This window comes from Suricata suricatta, chromosome 1 (genome assembly GCF_006229205.1).
Source record: "Suricata suricatta isolate VVHF042 chromosome 1, meerkat_22Aug2017_6uvM2_HiC, whole genome shotgun sequence".
NCBI lineage: Eukaryota > Metazoa > Chordata > Mammalia > Carnivora > Herpestidae > Suricata > Suricata suricatta.
In genome coordinates this window covers 33,004,584-33,025,835 of record NC_043700.1, presented here as the reverse complement: position 1 = coordinate 33,025,835, position 21,252 = coordinate 33,004,584, and the positions used below count along the sequence as shown (strand labels likewise).

General features: G+C 44.1%; 2 protein-coding genes and 1 long non-coding RNA gene across 5 annotated transcripts in view; 1 reads left to right on the top strand and 2 right to left on the bottom strand.

Annotated features, from left to right (window-relative positions):
• The window catches only part of BAG4 (BCL2 associated athanogene 4), a 34,520-nt gene extending 32,367 nt beyond the window's left edge, over window positions 1-2,153 (bottom strand). For 2 of the 3 annotated variants that reach the window (XM_029936169.1, XM_029936170.1), the window contains exon 1: window positions 1,591-2,153. In XM_029936169.1, coding sequence (XP_029792029.1) covers window positions 1,591-2,073 — 483 coding nt within the window. In that variant the 5' untranslated portion in view covers window positions 2,074-2,153. The remainder of the gene's footprint in view (window positions 1-1,590) is intronic. The other variant, XM_029936168.1, reaches the window with a different exon arrangement.
• On the top strand, window positions 1,242-13,267 carry LSM1 (LSM1 homolog, mRNA degradation associated). Its single transcript, XM_029936171.1, has 5 exons — window positions 1,242-1,319; window positions 2,145-2,435; window positions 7,327-7,395; window positions 8,745-8,860; window positions 12,762-13,267. Exons 2-5 carry the CDS (start codon window positions 2,390-2,392, stop codon window positions 12,930-12,932), a joined length of 402 nt encoding a protein of 133 aa, XP_029792031.1. The 5' UTR covers window positions 1,242-1,319; window positions 2,145-2,389; the 3' UTR covers window positions 12,933-13,267.
• LOC115288808 lies at window positions 13,009-15,634 on the bottom strand. Its single transcript, XR_003907205.1, has 3 exons — window positions 15,448-15,634; window positions 15,215-15,335; window positions 13,009-13,678 (listed from the first exon to the last, which is right to left on the bottom strand). It is a non-coding gene; the product is annotated as an uncharacterized LOC115288808 (long non-coding RNA).
• Between the last annotated feature and the right edge of the window lie 5,618 nt (window positions 15,635-21,252).

Below are 21,252 nucleotides of genomic sequence, written 5' to 3'. Positions count from 1 at the left end.
GTACTTATGTCTTTCCTACGGCTAAATAATTCCACTGTATAAGTGTACCATATTTTATCTATTTATCAGTCGATGGACATTTGGGTTATTCCCACGTTTGGCTACTCTGAGTAATGCTGCCATGAACATGCTTGTTGATCATAAAAACATGCAAGTTTTTATGTAGACACATCTTCCGTTCTCTTGGGTACATAATTAAAAGCAAACTTGCTGAATAACATACTAACTCTATGCTTAATGTTTGAGGAACTGCCAAACTATTTTCCAAAGCACTGAACCATTTTACATCGCCATCAGCAATGTATGGGAATTTCACTACTACATTTTCAACCCATGAAGAGGTTATTAATTACTGAATGAAAACAGGTGTGTGCTCCACCGTATAATAATTCTCTATTAAGAATACTGAATTAATATAGAGAAATCTGGCAGGAAAACAAGGAGTAAAATGCTGTAAATCCGAGGGTACAGGTTTCCCCTGCTATCTGAAACTAGGACATTCCTATGAAATCTTTTGCAAGCCAAAATGGCATAAGGCGAAAAAGCGATTACTGTTCATTTTTATGAAAATCGTTTCAGCAATCCCAGACCCTCAAAATTACCTTTCTGAGGCTATTCTGATACCTTAGGGCATATCTTGCTAATGGATGCACAAAATAAATCGAGATAAAGCACCGACGCTCAGGGACACAGTTCAAAGCTATGGCAGCTAGATGATGAGATGCTGAGTGCAGTTCCCAGGGAAGGAGCTGGGCTATGCCTCTACAACTGCTTGCTGCAAAACAGACGCTGAAGCTATTTTCCCTTTTCACCATTTTAGTGAAAGCAAAACTGTCCTTCAGATTTCTTTAGTTAAAATAGCCACTACTGTAGGTCTTTACTGAAAAACGAAGCGACAGTAAGGTGAATCTTCAAAAACCGGGGATACCTCTATTGACCCAAGTAGGTGAGTTGACCTCTCAGAGCCAACTATTTGAGTATAAAATAGGGAGACTGTAATGACATTTACATTGCAGCCGCAGTGAAGATTAAATTAATAAACCAAGTAAAGGTGCTTTCCAACACTGATTATTGGTGAGTCAACCCTGGACAAAGCATTAGGGGCTAAGGGCTAAATGCCGGATTCCTCCTCTTCCTTCCCGGCTCCTTCCCGGTGGGAGGGGCTGCTGAGTGACAGCGGGGGCTGCAGCCACCTCCCTTCTCCGGGAGAGCCGGCCATAGGAGCCACGCAGAATAAATTGTTAGAGCTCGAAAAGCTTGGCCGGGTCACTCCAGCCCAACATCAATCAAGGCGAGAGATTCCGCAGCTTGCTACTTAGGTAAGCAAGTCAACGCAGTATCCTTCTTCCTTTTTTAATGGTAATAGACACATTTATTTTGGTCGAAGCAGGAAAGGGAAAGCAAAGAGAACACAAGCATATCCCCTCAGCCACGATCCCAGCCAGTCTCGGTCTCTCCAACCCTCCCATAAGGAAAACAAATATGAAACCCGATCCGTGACGAACTTGGGAGGTTATCAATCCCGATGGCTCTCACCCCCCAAAGACTCCCCTTATCGGGACCCCCTGGGACAGATGGCCCAAAACTCACCTGGTGGCTTCCTCCAGCTCGACCTGTCTCTGACCAGGCGCCTGCGGAGGCATAGTAGCCATCGCCCCCTCCGCCTTCTCCCGGCCAGGTGGTCTCAGCCGGGCCGCCCCCGCGCACCCGCCAGGAAATGGGAGGCTGGGGAGGTTCAAGGCGAGGAGGATACAAGGGAGGAGGTGGGTGCATGGGCACATCGCCACCCCCTGGCCCGTAATAGCGGCCATACGACTGGCCGTCACTGGGGCCGTAGCCCGAGCGCCTCAAGGCCGACATGGGCTCTAATGCCCCTAAGTGCTTCCCGCCCCCCACGACCGGTCCATTGCGCAGGCGCCCGTCCGCGAGAGGAACCGGACAGCAGTGAAAGGGGTAGGCCGACAACAGCCAATCCCAGGCCCTGTCCCGCCCCTTCGGCTGCCTAGTCCCGTCAGTTGAGGAACAGCATACGTAACTTTGGGGTCTGGGAAGCAGGAAGGCAAGCGGCAACATGTTCCTCAATAGAGAGAATACGTTTTCCCTGCCACCTAGACAATCTAGATTCTTCTTCCCCTTTTACCAAGGATGAGGAAAGGGTGTCTCGGGACCGCACGACAGTCCCGCCTCTTCCGGAAGACGGGCACGTGACACCGGAAGTGGGTGGGAATTCTATGGAGGCGTTTCCGGCAGGCCCCGGCTACTGAAAGCCGGGGCAGACGTGCTGCTCCTGGTCCGGGTTCCTGTCCCGGTCCGGCCCAGGCGGCGACTGCGGTCGGAGGAAGGTGTTGGCCTACCGCCGCTGTACACTGCAGCCTTACCTCAGCTCAAAATGAACTATATGCCTGGCACCGCCAGCCTCATCGAGGACATAGACAGTGAGTAACTCATCTCTGGATGAAGTCTGGGGTGAGATCCTTCCTCCTGGGCGCGTACCTCTTCAGGGAGGGGATCATAGAATGAGTCTGGGGCGGGTTGAGTGTGTTTTTGACACGATCCAGAGTGTTCGGCGTTGACATCCTCCACGTGAGCGAAGAGCCTCTAGACGCTCCGTTTGCCCACCCCCTAGCCGGCTACCTCTGCCCTGCCTCTCGCAGCTTCCACCAATCCCGGGAGTCGGTAAGCCACAAGCTGTAGAACTCAAGTCCCGCTGTGGTAGGATGGGGCTGTTGAGACCTAAACACGAAAATTGCCCTCCCACCTGCGATATATCGAAGTACCAGGTTGTTACTGGTGGATGAATGAGAATAGTTAGAGAAAGGATTCATTAAGAAACGAACATTTTAGGACAACAGTAGTTGGACGTAATGGGCAGTAAACATAGGCTTTATGCTTTGTAGCCATTGCAGTATTTTTCTACCGTAAGGGCCTTTAGCACTTTTAGGTTATGATAGTAAAGATCGCTGCCAGACAAGGTCTTGACTTTTCTGGAAAGGCCGAATCACTTCAATTTTTTTTTTTTCTGTTCGACAATTTTCTTTTACTCCTAAGAAGACCTTTGTTATTCCTGGTAATTGCCCTGAAGATGGGTTCAGTCCTACACAAAAGAGATGCCAACTTACAATTGTCCTGTCTTTTCTTTTTCTAAGCTCTCAATTGCAGCAAAATGGTTTACACGGTTCTGAATAAGTCACAACAATCACAGTGACTGTGTATGCAAATTTAAAAAGTGAGTCTGTGTGCCTCCTGGCTGGCTCAGCCAGTAGAGCATGTGTCTCTGGGTCTCCGGGTTTTGAGTTTGAGCGCCAGGTCAGGTGTAGAGACTACTTACTAAAATCTTAAAAAAAAAAAAAAAAAAAAAAAAAAAGGCAATAAAATAAGGGGCACCTGGGTGACTCAGTCAGTTGAGTGTCTGACTTCAGCCCAGGTCATGATCTGGTGGTTCTGGAGTTCAAGCCTTATATCGGGTTCTCTGCTGTCAACTTGTCAGTGCAGAGCCTGGTTAGGATCCTCTGTTCTCCTCTCTCCACCCCTCCCCTGCTTGGGCTGTCCCAAAACTAAATAAATATTTAAAACCATAATAAAATAAAAAGTGAGTCCATGATCATATTCTCTTTTTACCATCAACTGAAATCACCTTTTAAATCAAAATTAGTGATTTTGCTGTCGAAAGAAAATGTAGTGTGAATTGGACCATATTCATGTATGAGTAAGAACCGCACAAGCCTCTCTGTAACATGTAATGAAATCTTCAGTTTTTGTCATCTGTGGATGCCTTTTTGCTTCCACCTCTCGTATTATATATCTGAATTATGTGAGGCCCCCAGTACATTCTGCCGTTTTACTTTATTTTTGTTCTCAAACCCTCTGACCCATTCTTTGTGGATTCCAAGCCCCCTCCTTTACTGAAAAATTTGAAACAATTTCTTATGCACCCTTCACTGCCCCTGCACTGCACGCACAATTTTGGCTTCTCTCCTCAGTCTTTCTGCATATTCACCCATCCTCTCATCTAAGTAGGAAGTGTTCCTCCCTTTCAGTCACCTTTATTCCTCTTTCTTCCCACTGCTTCTTCCATTAATACCCTTGTCCTCTCATATCTTCTCTCTTCCCTGCATCCTTCCCTTCGTGTATATCCTTGTCTGTCCATCTCATATTTTCTCTGTTACGTTTCCTCATCAAACCCCCCTCCCTATTTTCCTATCTTTACCCCCCACCTTTTGAAACCTCTCCATTTGACTCTACTTCCTTACCACCTCCATTACCCCTGCAGTCTGACTTTTCTTGTCATCACACTGCTGAATCTGCATTTTTTTTTTTTTTTTGGGAGAGAGTGTGCACACACCGGAAAATGTGTGGGAGGAGCAGAGAGAGAATCCCAAGTAGGCTCTGCACTATCAGTGCGGAGCCCAAAGCAGAGCTCGATCTCAGAAACTGTGAGATCATGACCTGAGTGGAAATCAAGAGGGTGGACATTTAATCCACTGAGCCACCCAGGCGCCCCTGAAGCTGCTTTCTTAAAAAGGCAGCAGTCTGATGCATTCTTCTGGATTCTTCCCTCCTGTCTGCAACATTGTGATACCTTTACCACTAGATTCTTAATTCTGTTTTCTTGCTTTTTGCCAGATTGATACTTGGTGATTTTATTACCTAACTCTCACTATTCCCTAAAGTAGGTGATCCCTTAGATTCTTTCTTTGGCCTGCTTCTTTCTTTAAATCTCTAGGAGAGCTCCTGGGCTTTAATAATTATATCACCCCTTTGTGGACTTACCCAAAAAGGACTTACCCAAAATTGCTCTAATTCTGACTTCTTTGACATTCCAGTCTTACATTTACAAGTGCCTGTTGACATCTCTACGTATGTGTCCTGATGAGCACTTCAGAATCACAAAGAGCTAAAGAGTCTTCCACCTTAAACTTCTTTTATTCCCAATATTTGATAAATGATCTGCCCTGACATAAGACTCACAGTTCCTACATTTCCTTTTTTTTTTTAGTTTTTTTTTTTTATTGCTTTTTATTTTATTTTTGAGAGACAGAGAGAGACAGCTGGAGCAGGGGAGGGTCAGAGAGAGAGGGAGACACAGAACCGGAAGCAGGCTCCAGGCTCTGAGCTAGCTGTCAGCACAGAGCCCGACGGGGGGCTCGAACCCACAAACTGTGAGATCTGACCTGAGCCAAAGCCGGATGCTTAACCGACTGAGCCACCCAGGCGCCCCAGTTTTTTTTTTGTTTTTTTTTTTTTGAGAGACAGAGATAGTGTGAGCAGGGGAGGGTCAGAGAGAGAGGGAGACAAAGAATCTGAAGACAGGCTCCAGGCTCTGAGCTAGCTGTCGGCACAGAGCCTGAGGCGGGGCTCGAACCCACAAACCGTGAGATCATGACCTGAGCTGAAGCCGGTTAAGGTTGCTTAACCGACTGAGCCACCCAGGTGCCCCCACTACATTTCCTTAACTCCTCCCTTCAGCACTCACTGCCACCCTCCCACACACACAAACTCAATCCCATTATTTCGAGCTACATAGTCTTGGGGCACCTGGGTGTCCCAGTTAGTTGAGCATCCAACTCTTGATTTACGCTCAGGTCATGATCCCAGGGTCATGGGATCAAGCCCCACATCAGGCTCCTCGCTGAGTGTGGAGCCTGCTTAGGATTCATTCTCATCTTCTCTCTCCCTCTCCCTCTCCCTTCCCTCCTCCCTCCCTCTCCCTCCCTCTCTCCCTCTCCCTCCCTCCCTCCACCTTTTCCTCTCCCTCTGCCTCTCTCTTGCACGTGTGCTGGCCCTGTCGCTCTTTCTCTTAAAAAAAAAAAAGTGGGGGGGGAACCACATAGTCTTAGTTCTCTCTGCCTCTCCCTTCTCACTGGCCTTGGCTAGGTTTCTTTTTCATGTCTCCCTTTTCTGCCATTTCAGTCTTCAGTGTTTTCTTGTGAAGTATAATGCAAGCGGAACCTGCTTCTGGTACTTTGTGGACTTTATCTCCTGTGACTTCCCTTTACACCCCCAACTTTTAGCCAAACATATGGATACATACAGACCTTTTTGTTCCTGCTGCCTAAATTACAGATTTCCCTTTCTCTCCCTTCCCAGAGGTCCAAAAATTATCTACCTTTCAAGGTCCAACTCAGATACTTCCTCTAGCTAGATAGTTTCTCTCAGTTTCATATAATTGAGATTTGCTTTCTTGTGGTACTTAATTATAGCCCAAAGAAGATAACAGATTCCTTCAGGGAAGAATCACTGTCTTGTTTCTCTGTTATGCTTCTAGATAGTATTTTATTTATGGCATTAAAGAAATTAATGAATTTTGCTACCTATTCTAGCAACTAACTGGCTTATTGTCAATTCTTGAATATGAGCTGAAAGTCCCCTCTTCAAAGAGGTTTTCCCTAGCCACTTTCACTCTCTCTTCATACTATCCTGCTATCTTCTTTATTATTGCGTTGTACTAATCACAGTAGGTCATGGGGGGGGTTGGGGGGGGGAGTTGTTTGTCTTCCTCCACCTGGAATATAAGTTGATAAGGTCGATGACTTTCTGAGTTGTCTTCTCTACTGTATATCTCAGCCCCGGAACAGCACATAGCTTTCAATAAATATGATTTAATTTTTGCTGTAGTTGATTGTCGGCATCCTCATTTTACCTGTGTGAGGCATTGTTTTTATTTAAAACCTTTCCTGGGGCGCCTGGGTGGCTCAGTCGGTTAAGCCTCCGACTTCAGCTCAGGTCAGATCTCATGTTTGTGGGTTCGAGCCCCGCGTCGGGCTCTGTGCTGGCAGCTAGCTCAGAGCCTGGAGCCTGCTTCCAGTTCTGTGTCTCCTCCTCTCTCTGACCCTCCCCCTCTATGCTCTGTCTCTCTGTATCAAAAATAAATTAAAACATTAAAAAAAAAATTTAAAACCTTTCCTGATTCCAAAGTGTGAAATGGAAACTCTTCTAAGTTGAGAGGAAAATAATTCTAGAATTAAGATCATAGAGGTCATCTAGACTAAATTTCTCAGATTTGTGGATATAGACACTGACATGACACTGGTAGGGTTTAACTGCCAACATCAACATCTAGAGCTGGGAGTCAGGCTTCCAGACTCCTCGCGCAGCCCTTTGCCCACTCGGCCACATTCTGATCCTTTTCAGCATGACTCTTGTCATATAAAACCCCGGAACGCCTTGGTCCTCTTTCTAATTTCCTAATGAACTCTGTCGTAAATACATTGGAAGAGGAAGTGTTGGAGCTTAAATTGTTATCAACTTCTTTTTATTGTTAATCCTGTAAACTACTCCTGAGGCTAACAGTTCTCATTTTTTAAAGATCTTTTTTCCTCTTCCCAGAAAAGCATTTGGTCCTGCTTCGAGATGGAAGGACACTTATAGGTTTTTTAAGAAGCATCGACCAATTCGGTATGTACTAGTTGTGGATTCTTATCCTCTGGATCAAAGAGCCCACCATTATATGTATTTTTGTGTTAGTTCATGTTGAGGTTTACTTACCTGCAACTTTCTCAAGTATCTGGCGTAACGGAAAATGTTTTGAGTCATTACATCATTGTTTTCTAAATTATGATTAGGTGATTCAAAAGCTAGTATTTACAAGCTTGTATTGCTAAAACTGGTTTTCACTAGAACATACGATTACAGTGTTTTGGACTGTTTTTTTATTTTCCCCAGTAGAGGGAGCCAAATGATAGAAATAAACTCAGTCCACTGAAAAAGCTGCTCATTTGTACATTGGCTTGGGTGCGACTACTGTTCAAAGCAGTTCCTGCCATGAAGGTAATCCCTCCCTGTCCAATGAAAGTTGGTATTTCCTGAAGCTTTTTAGGGATCCCAACGTAAAGTTCAAGATTTTACACTTTAGGGACACATTAGCTCAAAAAATCTTGGTCTTTGTTTTGAATCTTGCACTTTTCTAAAGAGATCTATATTTGCTCTTGTTTCAAGGAACTTCTCAGTTCATATCAACATTTGTTGGACCTCTGCTAGTGGATTTGGGCATGAAGAAAAGTAATATAATTGACACACTTACAGGAATTATAGAAGATAGTGTAGATATTTACTTTTCTTCAAATAAGACAATTAGTACCAATTTTAAAAAGAAAAGTAATTATTCTTAACAAATGAGAGTTCTGAATCTTAAGTCAAATTTGTCAAACTATTTTGGGGGGAAAGTGGCAAATACTTTATTCTCAAATTACCAGGTATGGTTATCTGACCCCGTGAAAAAAATAGGTGTTTGTATAGCACAACCCATGGATACCCGCACTGGGTTAAATGAATCCTAAGTACTGAAACAAAGTTAAGTCTTTGGTAAATCATCATATCCACATGCCCACGCAATGTAGAGAAATTGCTTTTGTCTTAAAAAGTTTTGATCTCTGCAGTTGTTTCGGCTTTAGAGTCTTGCAAGTGCCCTACTCCTTTATATTTTCTTATAGTCATGGTGATATTTGCAGTTTAACTGATACAAACGAATTTAACTTTTGTTACTGATTCCCACCAACATTCATGCATTAGTGCAACATAATCCCAGATGCTCTCTTGGTTTGCAATTGTTTAGACGTCTCCCAGGTGGTGTGTCTTAGTGAAATAAGAGAAGACTGTTTCAAATTTTAGCTTTTCCCAGAATTAGAAAGTTTGGAAATCATGTCTAGCTAAATCTTTTCTACTCAGAATAACTGATTATTTGAGTTATGGACCTTTATCCAATAATTTGAACTAAATATCTCTGTTTCTTCCCTATACACTTATAGCTAATTTAGTGCTACATCAGACTGTGGAGCGTATTCATGTGGGCAAAAAATACGGTGATATTCCTCGAGGGATTTTTGTGGTCAGAGGAGAAAATGTGGTCCTACTAGGAGAAATAGTAAGTGAAAACTGTTAAGCTGCTGTGGGTCTTGATAATCTATGCTAGTTAGGTTTCTTTTGTCTTTTCAAGAAGGAAAAAATACATTTTTCAAATTTCTGCCAGCTTCTCATAGGGAACCACCAAATTAGCTTAGAAAAGCTAGAGTGGTAAAAGGAAAACTACACGGAATAATTAACTTTGTTTCAGTGCCTCTTGGCATTGTAAAGATTTTGATCCCATTAGCAGCACAGTATCATTGATTTTACCTGATATAATAAAAATACCATCCTGTACCAATATGTTCTTTAATGTATTATTTTTACTATCTTTAATAGCAGAAAATTTAAAAACTTGATACCTAATAAGAGATGAATAATTCAATAAAGAATGATTTAAATACACTGGAATATTTTGCAGTCATTTAAACAATTGGTTACAAGAAACCAATTTTCATGACCGAAAGCTAATGAGCAGTGTTTGGAGGAAAGACACATTGCATGTACAGTGTGACGCCCCTGTGTTTTAAGCGGGGAAAGGAAAGAATGGCTGTAGGAGAAGCAATCTGTTACCTGTCCTGAGAATGTAGCTCCGCCTTGCTTGGATTCTCAGGTCACAACTAAAGAGGTACCTGTGTATCTATGCCAGGAAGACCAGTTGGCAGGTGAAAAGTTAAGTCTTCTAAAGTGTTGTTACTGTAGGTCTGTGCGTGTGTGTGTGTGTGTGTGTAAGTACATAACTATGCATATACGTATATGTAAGCATATATATATATACACACACAAAACTGTTAGAAAATGGTATATGACTATTAATACTCAGACCTTTTTTTTAGCTTTTTTAATTTTTTTATATATTTTTAATTTTTTATGTTTATTTTTTGAGAGAGAGAGCACGCACAAGCAGGGGAGTGGCAGAGAGAGAGGGAGACACAGAAACCAAAGCAGGCTCCAGGCTCTGAGCTGTCAGCAAAGAGCCCAGCGCAGCGCTCAAAACTCACAAACCATGAGATCATGACCTGAGCTAAAGTTGGATGCTTAACGGACTGAGCCACCCAGGTGCCCCTATTTTATAAACTTACAGAGAGAGAGAGAGGGCACGTGCGTGGGGGAGGGGCAGAGAGAAAGAGAGAATCCCAAGTAGACTCCACCAGGGAGCCTGACTCTGCGCTACATCTCACCAACCATGAGATCATGACCTGAGCCAAAATCAAGAGCAGGTGTTCCACCAACTGAGCCCCCTGAGTGCCCCTTAAGATTTTATTTTAATTCCAGTTAGTTAACATACAGTGTTATATTAGTTTCAGGCACACGATATAGTGATTCTCAGACATCTTTAAAAGAAGATAAAACTTTGCCTTCATGTTTTACATAAAATATTTACTTAAAAATGCTTAACCTTTTACATTGCTTCTGATTATTGGGTTTGCCAGGAAAATCAAACTAAGCACTTTGGCATTTGCTTAAGTGTATCCTTTCCTATTTTGTTTTTAAAAGTTTTCAATACAGTTTCTCAATACCTACCCACATCTTAAGTTAGGTTTACAAAAGTCTTTGGAGTGGAGTGCTTTGGTCTGTGGCAATTCTCAACAATAAGCCATTTGAGAAAGTACGGAGATAATTCTGCTAGGATCAGGTTGGTTTAGAGACCTCATGTTGAAACAGTTGGCTAGAGATGACTAATCAATATTATCAATAGCAGTATTGCTAAGTGCTGCAGTGAAATGTATGGAATTTTTTTTCTAATTTTTAAAGTGTTTTTGTGGTTGCTATTTTTGCTTCATTGGGTCGTTTTTTGCACGTTTCAGCAGTAGAAATCGTCATATCACTGTAATATGTAAAGGTTGAAATGCAGCACTCTAGTACCCTGGGGTGTGGGGAGTGGGGCTAGTTGACTGTTAAGCATATTGAGAGGGGCTAACCCCTCTGGACAGTAGGAGTGTGGGTGATTATTTTTTCCTTTGTGTATACTTTTTTCAATTTAATTTTTAAAGAGGAAACATATTACTTTGCTACCAGAGGAAAAGATTTAAGTTAAACTATTCATACATACTCTGCTTCAGTTTTATAGTTGTGAACACCACAGAAATGCTCTCTGTGCTGGTTACCATTGGCACACACGTGCCCCAGTGTAGATGTGTATGTGCGGGAGGAGGAATCATCTTGCATTTGTTCTTGAAGGTTCGTTGTTTCCTGGAAGCCCTTTTGTGGAGAAAATCCTCTTATGTTCCTGGTTTGGATGCTGTAAAATTTTTTAACAGTGGTACCACTAAACACTTAACAGTTCAAGGAAGTCAAATCAATAGTCAGTCTGAAGAAATTAAGTACCAGCCCTAGGGAAGCTCATACCCAGAAACCATTAGGATTCTGTGAACGTCTTGTTTAAGAAGTCCCTGGATTCTGCCTCAGGGATGGTAATGCACACGGCCTGATGTAGTAAGACTGCTTATTGGGGATTGGCATCATCATAACCACACAAATAGCTTGACAAATAGTGTATTGAAAAGTCCAAGAGGCCGTACACCAGGCTGAGGCATTCTCTTCCCTTCAGCTGCCACCCATAGACTGTAAGGGCAGGTTACATTTGATTAGATCTGTTTTGCCCAGTGCAGTTAACATCTGACCCAGGGAAGGACTTAATGTAATTTGTTTGGCTTTCTCTCTAATCTCTCTGGTGAAACTCTTCTACCAGCTGTCACTGCCGGTGGCTTTTGAGGCCTTGGCAGGCACGTGCAGTGTTATCGCCGGGGTAGCCTGGAGCATCTGCAGCACATCCGTGACGTGTTGATGCCTTCCTAGAATTTTATTGTTGAAAGTCGTAGAGGAGGATAAGAAATAAGAATACCCGTGTGGATAGGCCTTCCATGTTACAGAAACACAGAATTGTTGGAGGAGAATAAAAAATCTGTGATAGTGAGATACTTTAATAGCAAGGTTCTGCATCATAAGATTAGTTATCAAATGTTTGTAAGGTGTTCAAACATAAAAATAAGCATATGATGCCATAGTAAGTGGGAAATTTACAGTTAATAGTTGCATTGTGGATTTTTTTAAGTCAGTGTATACCTGGAGAAATTGGAAGGATATTCACTAAAATATTATCGTTCTATCCTGGAAATTATAGGTGATTAAAATTATTTTTTCTGCTGATCTGTTTTCTAAATTTCATATAGTGAGCATGTATCTTTAAAATAAGGGAAAAAATGAGGTAGCTGGGTGGCTCAGTCAGTTAAGTGTCTGACTCTTGATCTCAACTCAGGTCTTGCTTTCAGGGTTGTTAGGTTAAGCCCTGCATTGGGGGTGGAGCCTACTTAAACAATTTAAAAAAAAAAGGGAAAAAATAACTTTTTGAAAGTAAAAATGTTTTAAATTAAAATAGTGAAAGTGGAGCCAACCTGGTTTCTAGCAACCTAACTGGTCTACTGAGGTTTTCCCTAGAAGACTTGTTGTCTTTGGGTAAGGGTACATCTTTGAATCAGTGTTCTCTACCTTCTTGGTGAGCCACAACCCCTAGAAATTAAGCTGACTTTGATGATGTAAAAATTACAAAACTTATCTAAAGCCATTTTAGTCTCAGCAACTTCTCTTTTGCGTCCTTTGGGGTTGGGGAAATAGCTATTCAACATTTATACATATGCATATATATCATTTTTCAAAGAAAAACAGGCCTTGAGTAATGTAGGACTTCAGATAACGCAAGGCATTTTTATACACAGTCGTACCGATCCCTATTACCGCGTTCATCTAAGGACTTATTCTGTAGTGGTGTTGCCGTTTCTCTGTGAAACTTCTCTGTCCTCAGGAGAAACATATTTCAGCCGTGTCACAGTCATGCTCTCCTAGGAATCTATTTGCCTAAAGATCTATAAAGTTTTCTATTTTTGGTCATCAGTGGAAGTTTTTCAGCCCTGCTTATTTTATAGGACTTGGAAAAGGAGAGTGACACACCCCTCCAGCAAGTGTCTATTGAAGAAATCCTAGAAGAACAGAGGGTAGAACAGCAGACCAAGCTGGAAGCCGAGAAGCTGAAAGTTCAAGCTCTTAAGGATCGGGGTCTCTCCATTCCTCGGGCTGATACCCTGGATGAGTATTAAGTCGTGTCGCTCTTGGGGAGCAGGGGCTCTCACTGGAAAGTGACATCCTGGGCACCTCACATTTGACTACAGACTGTAGAGTTTTGAAAAGTCATTTTTATTTTGAATTCTTTCACATGTGCAACATGAAGAAGTCACGTGGCTTTTTCCCCCCATTTTTAATGACAAAATCATTGTTAAAAAAAAACAAACAGTGGCCAGGACTCCTTTCACAAGTCACTGTGGAGACAGAAACTACTTCTTTTTATTGTTCTTGTCCCCGAGTAGCACTCACAGGAAACATCTTCATTTACTTGTAAATAAAATATGATCTCAAAACTCTTAGTATTTCCCAAGTTTGAGTTGCCTCCAGTGAATTGATAGATTGAGTTTCTGCTCTCCAAGGTGAACTCTGTCTGCGTACCGCGATTGCCCCCTTCTGTGACAGTTCGAAGTTCTAGTTAGTTGTCAGGGAACATTTTCAGGTCCACCCCTCTTCCCCTTTTCATATTTTTGTCTGGGAAGAAAAGCCCATTTTGAGGTTTGAGGAAGGAGCTTCCGGTCAGGGTGAGCAGTTAACTGATGAGAACAGAAGCCTCGGTTTTGAGAAACAGCATCACAGCCATGTTCATTGTTCCTTCTTCACCGACAACGACTCCGTACTGGTCCCATGAGGTCCAGCACTCACTGAGGTGGTGTCTCTCTAAATCTTCTGTTAATTTCGTGAGGTTTTCCCTTTCTTCGCATTGAGTCTTGAGCATCTTCTCCTGTGTCCTCAAAAAGCACAAATGAAGTGGTGTTTCAGTGAATGATAATCTAGATTATTCTTGGCCGGCAGCCCTTACAGATGCCACTTTTCTGGTGTGGCACTGGTCGCACAGGGTGTGAGGTGGACAGTGTTTGAAGGGTGCAGTATAGTGGGATGGGCAGCGTGCTGAACTAGGAGTCAGACACACTGGCTGGTACTCTCTGCTCTCTGTTAATCTCTCTGACTCCATTTTTTTTAATGTCGAATTATTCTAGATAATTTCCTTTTTATAGTCTGTTGAGCAAAGACCTCCTTTTCCTAAGATGCTTATATCCAATCCCTATGTCTGAATTATTGACAGTATTAAATATATTTAACATTTTACAGGTTGAGATATTTTTAAAACTGCCCCAGATATCTATAGACCATTTGACTGCTGAGTTATTCAATTTGTTGTTTTGGGGGATTTTAAAAAAATATTTTTTGGGAGGGCACAAGTGGGGGAGGGACAATGGGAGAGGAACAGAGGATTTGGGGCAGGCTCTGCACTGACAGCAGCAAGCCTGATGTGGGGCTCAAACTCATGAATCGCGAGATCGTGACCTGAGCTGAAGTCTGACAGCTCAACCAACTGAGCCACCCAGGTGCCCCTTAAAGTAGATACTTTGTGAAGAAACCATTGCTTAATGATTTATATAGTGTTTTGCCTCTAATCTTACTGTTTAATGACCAGAATTGTTATTAACACGGGAAAAAACCCATCACCAACCTTTGAAAAACCAGTGTATCTCTATACGAATTACAACATTTATTTTTCTGAGCACCGTGGTGTCAACATCTGACACCCTCAATTCCAAGTGCAGTAACAAGAGTTATGATTTATGAGGAAAAGGGACTTAATTTCCACAGTAGAATTTCCCAGCCTTAGCAAGTTTTGACCATTGCTTTCTGACCTTTGTCACACAAGCAGCAGCTAAGAATTTGACCCAAAGGATGAAACTGGACTACCTGCTTCCTTCCTGAGTCTCCAGGCTGCTCAGTACAATGGCTGGCCCTCAGCTCTGCCCAGCCCAGCCCTTTTGCAGATACTGAAATCTGGACCTTTTTCTTCTGGACCATTCATTGCTAGCCCTCTCTTCCGTTATTAGATTTCAGAATCAACCTCCGTTCACACTTTTCTATTATCTTTAATACTTCTTCCAATAGAGGTTCCCATAAGACTGCCTTCTAGGGAGTCAGGGATTAACCACCAGAGCCCCTTTCCTGTCCATCTTTACTCTGATAATACTGAGAACAGCAGCATATCTCTCTCTCTTCCAGCTGTTGTTTTTCCCCTTTCCTTTGCCCTTGACCTTACATTACATGCTCTTAGCTAATTTAAACCAAAGTATCTGCTCCCCTCCCCTGGCTCTGATATCTGACAGGCCCGGGATACTTAGTAAAGCCAGATAGTCTCACGCTGTTCACTGTGCAGGGCTTTTTAGGGAGGCCACATCAGCGTAAGCCCAGAGGCATCACATGGGGGAAGATGGCTGGAAAGTCTCATTTTGCTCACAAGAGAATAGGGCAGGCAGGCTCAGGCAGAGCACGGTGCAGACCAGAGACAGGCCAGGCAAGCTGGAGCCTCAGAGCATGCTGTTCATAGCACTGCAGGGGTCCGGGAACCAACCCAGCAACTGTACGTTACAAGAAAATACAAGTGGAGGGGCTGGTAACAAACACTTCCCCACCCCCAGTTTCCCCCAAAAGAAGTTACACGTATGTACATATCTGTGAGGCATTTTTCACCTTTCCAAAGGCATGTTACAAGATGAGCTCCATCCAACCTTTCTCAGCGTTCTCAGTGAGGTACAAAGATGGCATCCTGGTTCTAGATGTTGCAGGCTGATGCTCTGGTGCGGAAACAATCCTCCAGCTTTAAGCTACAACCAGCCCTGCTCATAATGAAGGAAAGTAGCAGGAGAGCCTGGTCTGAGCTGTCTGTCACCTTAGAGTTATTGTGAGCTGAGCAGGAGTGTCATCTGTGATAAAAGGACACATGCACACAGGCTCTACGAAGGCCCCTGATTCCTAAAGGTGCCTCCCAACCTGTTAAAACTACATGTGGCCCTCGAACAATGCAGAGATTGGGGACCCCAGCACCTCCACCCACACACAGAAATCCCCACATAACTCCTGACTCCCTGTAAACTTAACTGCTGATAGATAGCCTACTGTTGCCCAGAAGCCTTACCAATAACAACACGTATTTTGTACGTTCTATGTATTATATACTGTATTCTTACAAGAAAGGCCAGAGAAAATGTTACCAAGAAGATCATAAGAGAAAATACATTTACAATCCCATATCGTATTTATCAAAATATCTGTGGGTACATGTACCTGCGCAGTTCAGACACCTGCTGTTCAAGGGTCGACTGTTCATAGGGGCCTGGGTGGCTCAGTCAGTTGAGCGTCCAACTTCGGCCCAGGTCATGATCTTAGGTTCATGGGTTCGAGCCCTGTGTCGGGCTCTGTGCTGCAAGCTCAGAGCCTAGAGCCTACTTTGGATTCTGTGTCTCCCTCTCTCTCTGCCTTTTGCCCATTCATGCTCTGTCTCTCTCTGTCTCTCAAAAAGAAAAAAAGAAAAGAGAAAAGGTCGACTGTTCATTAAATCCAAGGAAGGTCAGCCAGAGCCACTGAGCAACCAGCAGGAGTGATTCGTAGAGATCCTTACATTGACTATGGAGATGTGCTCTTACCTTAAGGCAGTCTTCACTGCAGACTACAGTACAGCCCTCCAAATGTGAAGAGTGGACATAACTGATGGAAAAATGGCTGGAAGAGCATCCCAGGGAAACATGAGGTTGGGGTAGGGAATGACTTGTCAAGGTTGCTGGAAGGAAAGAACACACTCTTCTTTCGAAATGTCTCCCTCCCAACTGCCAACACCCCCCGCTCCAATCTTGCATATCACCCTCCAGCGGCCCCCAGATAAGGAGAGCAAGAGACTGGTGGGCGCTTGCTTCTACCAATGAAGCAGGTCTTGTATCCAGTTAAGTGACCCAAGATCAAAAGTAACTTCCTATCCAATCCCCTGATCTCCCAGCCTGAAAGAACTAGAAAACCAACTCTAGAAAACAGAGGCTATCTGTCACTCCTCCAGGTCAGTGCACTTGGTTAGAACTACCCTACTTGTCTGCTTCTTCCCAGTGCTGCCTGGACCATCTGGCATCAGAATAAAATCAAGTTCTTCTTATTTTCTCCTATCTCACTTAACTGTTTCATTTCTTTTTCCCCTTTTTGTACCCATTCCCCTTATGTATGTATGTATATATGTATGTATTTTTCCCATTCCCCCCCCCTTTATTTTAAGGGTTTTTTCCTAATTCCAGCCACTCAGTAGTGGTTGCTGCCACTTGGCTAGACCCAGGGGTAGAAAGTGGCCTCAAACTGCAGTTATGTTCACAACTAATTCAAATTTTTCTTAAAGTAGTGTACAGGTCAAAAATCTGGAAGGTTAAATTCAGCCCACCTGCCTTCAGTGTGCTCTCCTAGATTAGGCTCTCCCAAAAGGCAGAAAGCTTTGTGTTCTCTGCCCTAAGGCCTGGCTCACCTGCGGGGGAGATGGAGAGTGAAAGGGGAACGACGGAGCACATACAATTTAATAGTTGGCCCTTGTTTTCAAAGAGAAACTTGAGATTTTAAAAGGTTAAGCTGTAGGGGCACCTGGTGGCTCAGTCAGTTAAGTATCTGACTCTTGGTTTCAGCTCAGGTCATAATCTCCTGATTTATCGGATCAAACCCCACAGCAGGCTCTGTGCTGACAGGGGAAGTCTGCTTGGGATTCTCTCTCTCTGCCCCTCCCCTGCTTGTGCATGCTCTCTCTCTCTCTCTCTCTCTCTCTCTCTCTCTCTCTCTCTCTCTCTCTCTCTCTCTCTCAAAATAAATAAGCTTAAAATTAAAAAAGGTTGGGACACCTGGGTGGCTCAGTCGGTTGAGCTTCAGGCTTTAGCTCAGGTCATGATCTCACAGATGTGAGTTCGAGCCCCACGTCAGGCTCTGTCTGTGCTGATATCTAGCTCAGGGCCTGGAGCCTGCTTCAGATACTGTGTCTCCCTCTCTCTCTCTGACCCTCTCCTGCTCATGCCATGTCTCTCTCTTTCTCTCAAAAATAAATAATACATGGTGCCTGCTGGTGGCCGCATCGCCGTATGGTAGGGGCCTGAAAACTTGTGGCTGCAGCCTTCGGGCTGGGATGAACCGCGCTCTCGGTGGAGGCCGGGGAGCCGCGCCAGAGCCATGGCCAGTACAGTGGTAGCAGTTGGACTGACCATTGCTGCTGCAGGATTTGCAGGCTGTTATGTTTTGTAAGCCATGAAACATATGGAGCCTCAAGTAAAACAAGTTTTTCAAAGTCTACCAAAATCTGCCTTCAGTGGTGGCTATTACAGAGGTGGGTTTGAACCCAAAATTGTCGTAGCCGATGCCAGGTCCCGGCGCATTCATCCCCGGCGTTCGGTGGTACCTGTCTCGTCCACCCCAGGCGGAGAATCCTCGCGGGTTCTTTCCTGAGGGAGGGAGAGAAAACAGGGCAGGAGGGAGACGCAGAGAGTGAAGACAGCACATGGTATCCGATCAAGCCTCTTCTTTATTGAGAAAACACCCTATCTTATAAGGGTTTCAAGGGGGGAAAACAAGGCAGCTGACCTAGGTCGGTTGCTAGGAAACAGGGTTAATGGATTAAGCCTGGAGTAAAAGAGGAACCAGACTAAAGTGTTTTCGCACAGCGCCTGAAGGGCTGATACTACCCTGCCTGCAGGCAGTTGATCTTTGATTTTCTGGCTTCTCCTGACAGGGAGTGGTGCTCCCTGCCTATTTTTGCAACTCCCCTCAGGGAGTGACATATCCAGCTAGCAAATGGCCAAGCAGCTGAATCTTTGCCGCTTCTCACACAAAATGACAAAACGAGAAGCAGCATTAATACTAGGTGTAAGCCCTACTGCCAATAAAGGAAAAATAAGAGATGCTCATCGACAAATTATGCTTTTAAATCACCCAGACAAGGGAGGATCTCCTTTTATAGCAGCCAAAATCAACGAAGCTAAAGATTTACTAGAAGGTCAAGCTAAAAAATGAAGTAAATGTGTGAATTTTAAGTTGTTAGTTTATGTATATGAGTGCTAGCTTTTTATAATAAAAGGCCTCGATGCTAAAAAATAAAATAATACATTAAAAATTTTTTTAATACTTTTTTTTTCTTTTTTTAATGTCTTTTTAATTTTTGAGAGACAGAAACAGTGCGAGCAGGGGAGGGTCCGAGAGAGAGGGAGACGCAGAATCTGAAGCAGACTCCAGGCTCTGAGCTATTTGTCAGCACAGAGCCTGATGTGGGGCTCGAACCCACGAATTGCGAGATCATGACCTGAGCCGAAACCGGATGTTTAACCAACTGAGCCACCCAGGTGCCCCCCAAAAAAATTTTTTTAATAAATTAAATTTAAAAAGGTTAAGCTGTATAACAAAGAACACAGTTCTTCATTCTGGCTTCTTCATAGCTGTCTCAGTTTAGTCAAGCTGTTTACCTCACTGCCTCAATTTTCTCATCTGTAAAATAGGCATAACTGTAGTACCAACTTCTTGGATGCTTGTTATAAGAATAATGTGAGTTAATTTGGGTAAAGAGCTTAGAACAGTGCCTGGCACAGAAAGAGTGCTCAGCATCAGCTACTATAATTTGCTGAAGATCTGATATGTGCCAGACTCTGGGGATAGATTCCATATCCTCGATGAACTGATACTTAACTGTCTCCTTTGTATAAATAAGGATACCTTGTGGGGCACCTGGGTGGCTCAGTCAGTTAGGCGTCTGACTTCGGCTCAGGTCGTGATTTTGCGAATTGTGAGTTCGAGCCCCACATCGGGCTCTGTGCTGACGCTCGGAACCTAGAGCCTGCTTTGGATTCTGCTTCCCTCTTCTCTCTGCCCCTCCCCCACTCATGCTCTGTCTCTGTCTCTCAAAAATAAATAAACATTTAAAAAATCGATTCCTCCTTTACTTAAAAACAAAAAACAAATAAGGATACCTTGTGAAATGCTGGTGACCGACTCGGATTAAGGAATTAAGTATGACTATATAAAATGTATTCCAAAGGAAGGTAATCCATAATTACCTCAAGTCCAACTATTCAGGCTTGCCTTAACTTTCTGCTTCCCTCTCACAGTGGCGCCTGTGGAGGAAAACACATTTTTTTCAATACTAAATAAACATTTACCCTATAAGCAGTCCAGGGTGTGTCCTCACCTCCTGGCTGACCCCTCTGAAGAGGTGGAAGGAAATAAGCATTTACTGAGAATCTACAAAGTACCAGACCCTATGCTCTCCAATCATTTATTAAACATTGATTCAAGGTCTCCTCATTCTCTAGCACTGTGCTAGATGCTAGGGATTCAAGAGCCTGCAAAGGATCCAAATTCTCCTGGAGTTTACAGGTCCTTATGGAGCTTACAGACACGTAAAAGGAGGGGGCCTGCATGTGTGGGGACAGAGGGTATATGGAAAATCTCTGTACCTTCCTCAATTTTGCTGTGAACTGAAAAGTACTGAATTTTAGTTAAAGAACAGAGTGACATGGGGCTCAAAGGGAACCCTTGAAGGGAAGTGACACTGTGAGCTACCCAGCCTGAAGGTGTGCACGGGGCAGGCCCCAGAGGGACTAGCCGAGCGCTGCCGGAGAAGACAGCCAGGGTGCCAGGCTGGAGGGCCCAGATATTGGACTAAGTTATCTGGACGTTTCTCTTGCGGGCTCCTGATGTATCATCTGATTTCAGCTGGGTCACACCAAGAAAAAGAAAAAGAAGGGGCGCCTGGGTGTCTCAGTCGGTTAAGCGTCTGAATTTGGCTCAGGTCATGGTCTCGTGGTTCATGAGTTCGAGCCCCACATCGGGCTCTGTGCTGACAGCTCAGAGCCTGGAACCTGCTTCAGATTCTGTGTCTCCCTCCCTCTCTGTACCTTCCCCGCTCATGCTCTGTCTCTCTCTGTCTCTCAAAAATAAATAAATGTTAAAAATTTTTTACAAAAAAGAAAAAAGAAGAAAATATACCCCCCCCCCCCATTTCACAGATCAGCAAGTTAGGATGGAAGAAGTTAAGTGTGTCGCAATCATGAAGCGAGAGGCGGACCTGGGACCTGGAGTGGGACACCTGCGCTTTTCCCCTGCAGCCCCCAGGCTCCCCATGTAACCAGCCTGCGGGCGCACCACCGGGTGGGTGGCATTGCCGGGTGCACACCTCCTCTGAGCTGGCCCAGATCCTTTCTCCAGGCTCTTGGCCCACCTGGAATGTCCCCCCCCACACACACACAACTCTGTCTCATACCCAGTAACTCCTAATGGCCCTTTCCACACTCCGCTCAAACGTGCCTTCCTCCCAGAAACCTTCCTTCCCGCTCTTCCCTCCCACTGTGTGGTGAGGCCTTCCACCCACATACTTCCAGACCCCTCACCAGCTCCACTGCTCTCACACTGGGCCACACGGCTTATTTGTCCTCGCACAGTGGACACTCAACAAGGGGGTGTCGAAGGAATGAGTCGAACCCCCTTTCCTGCTCCAGA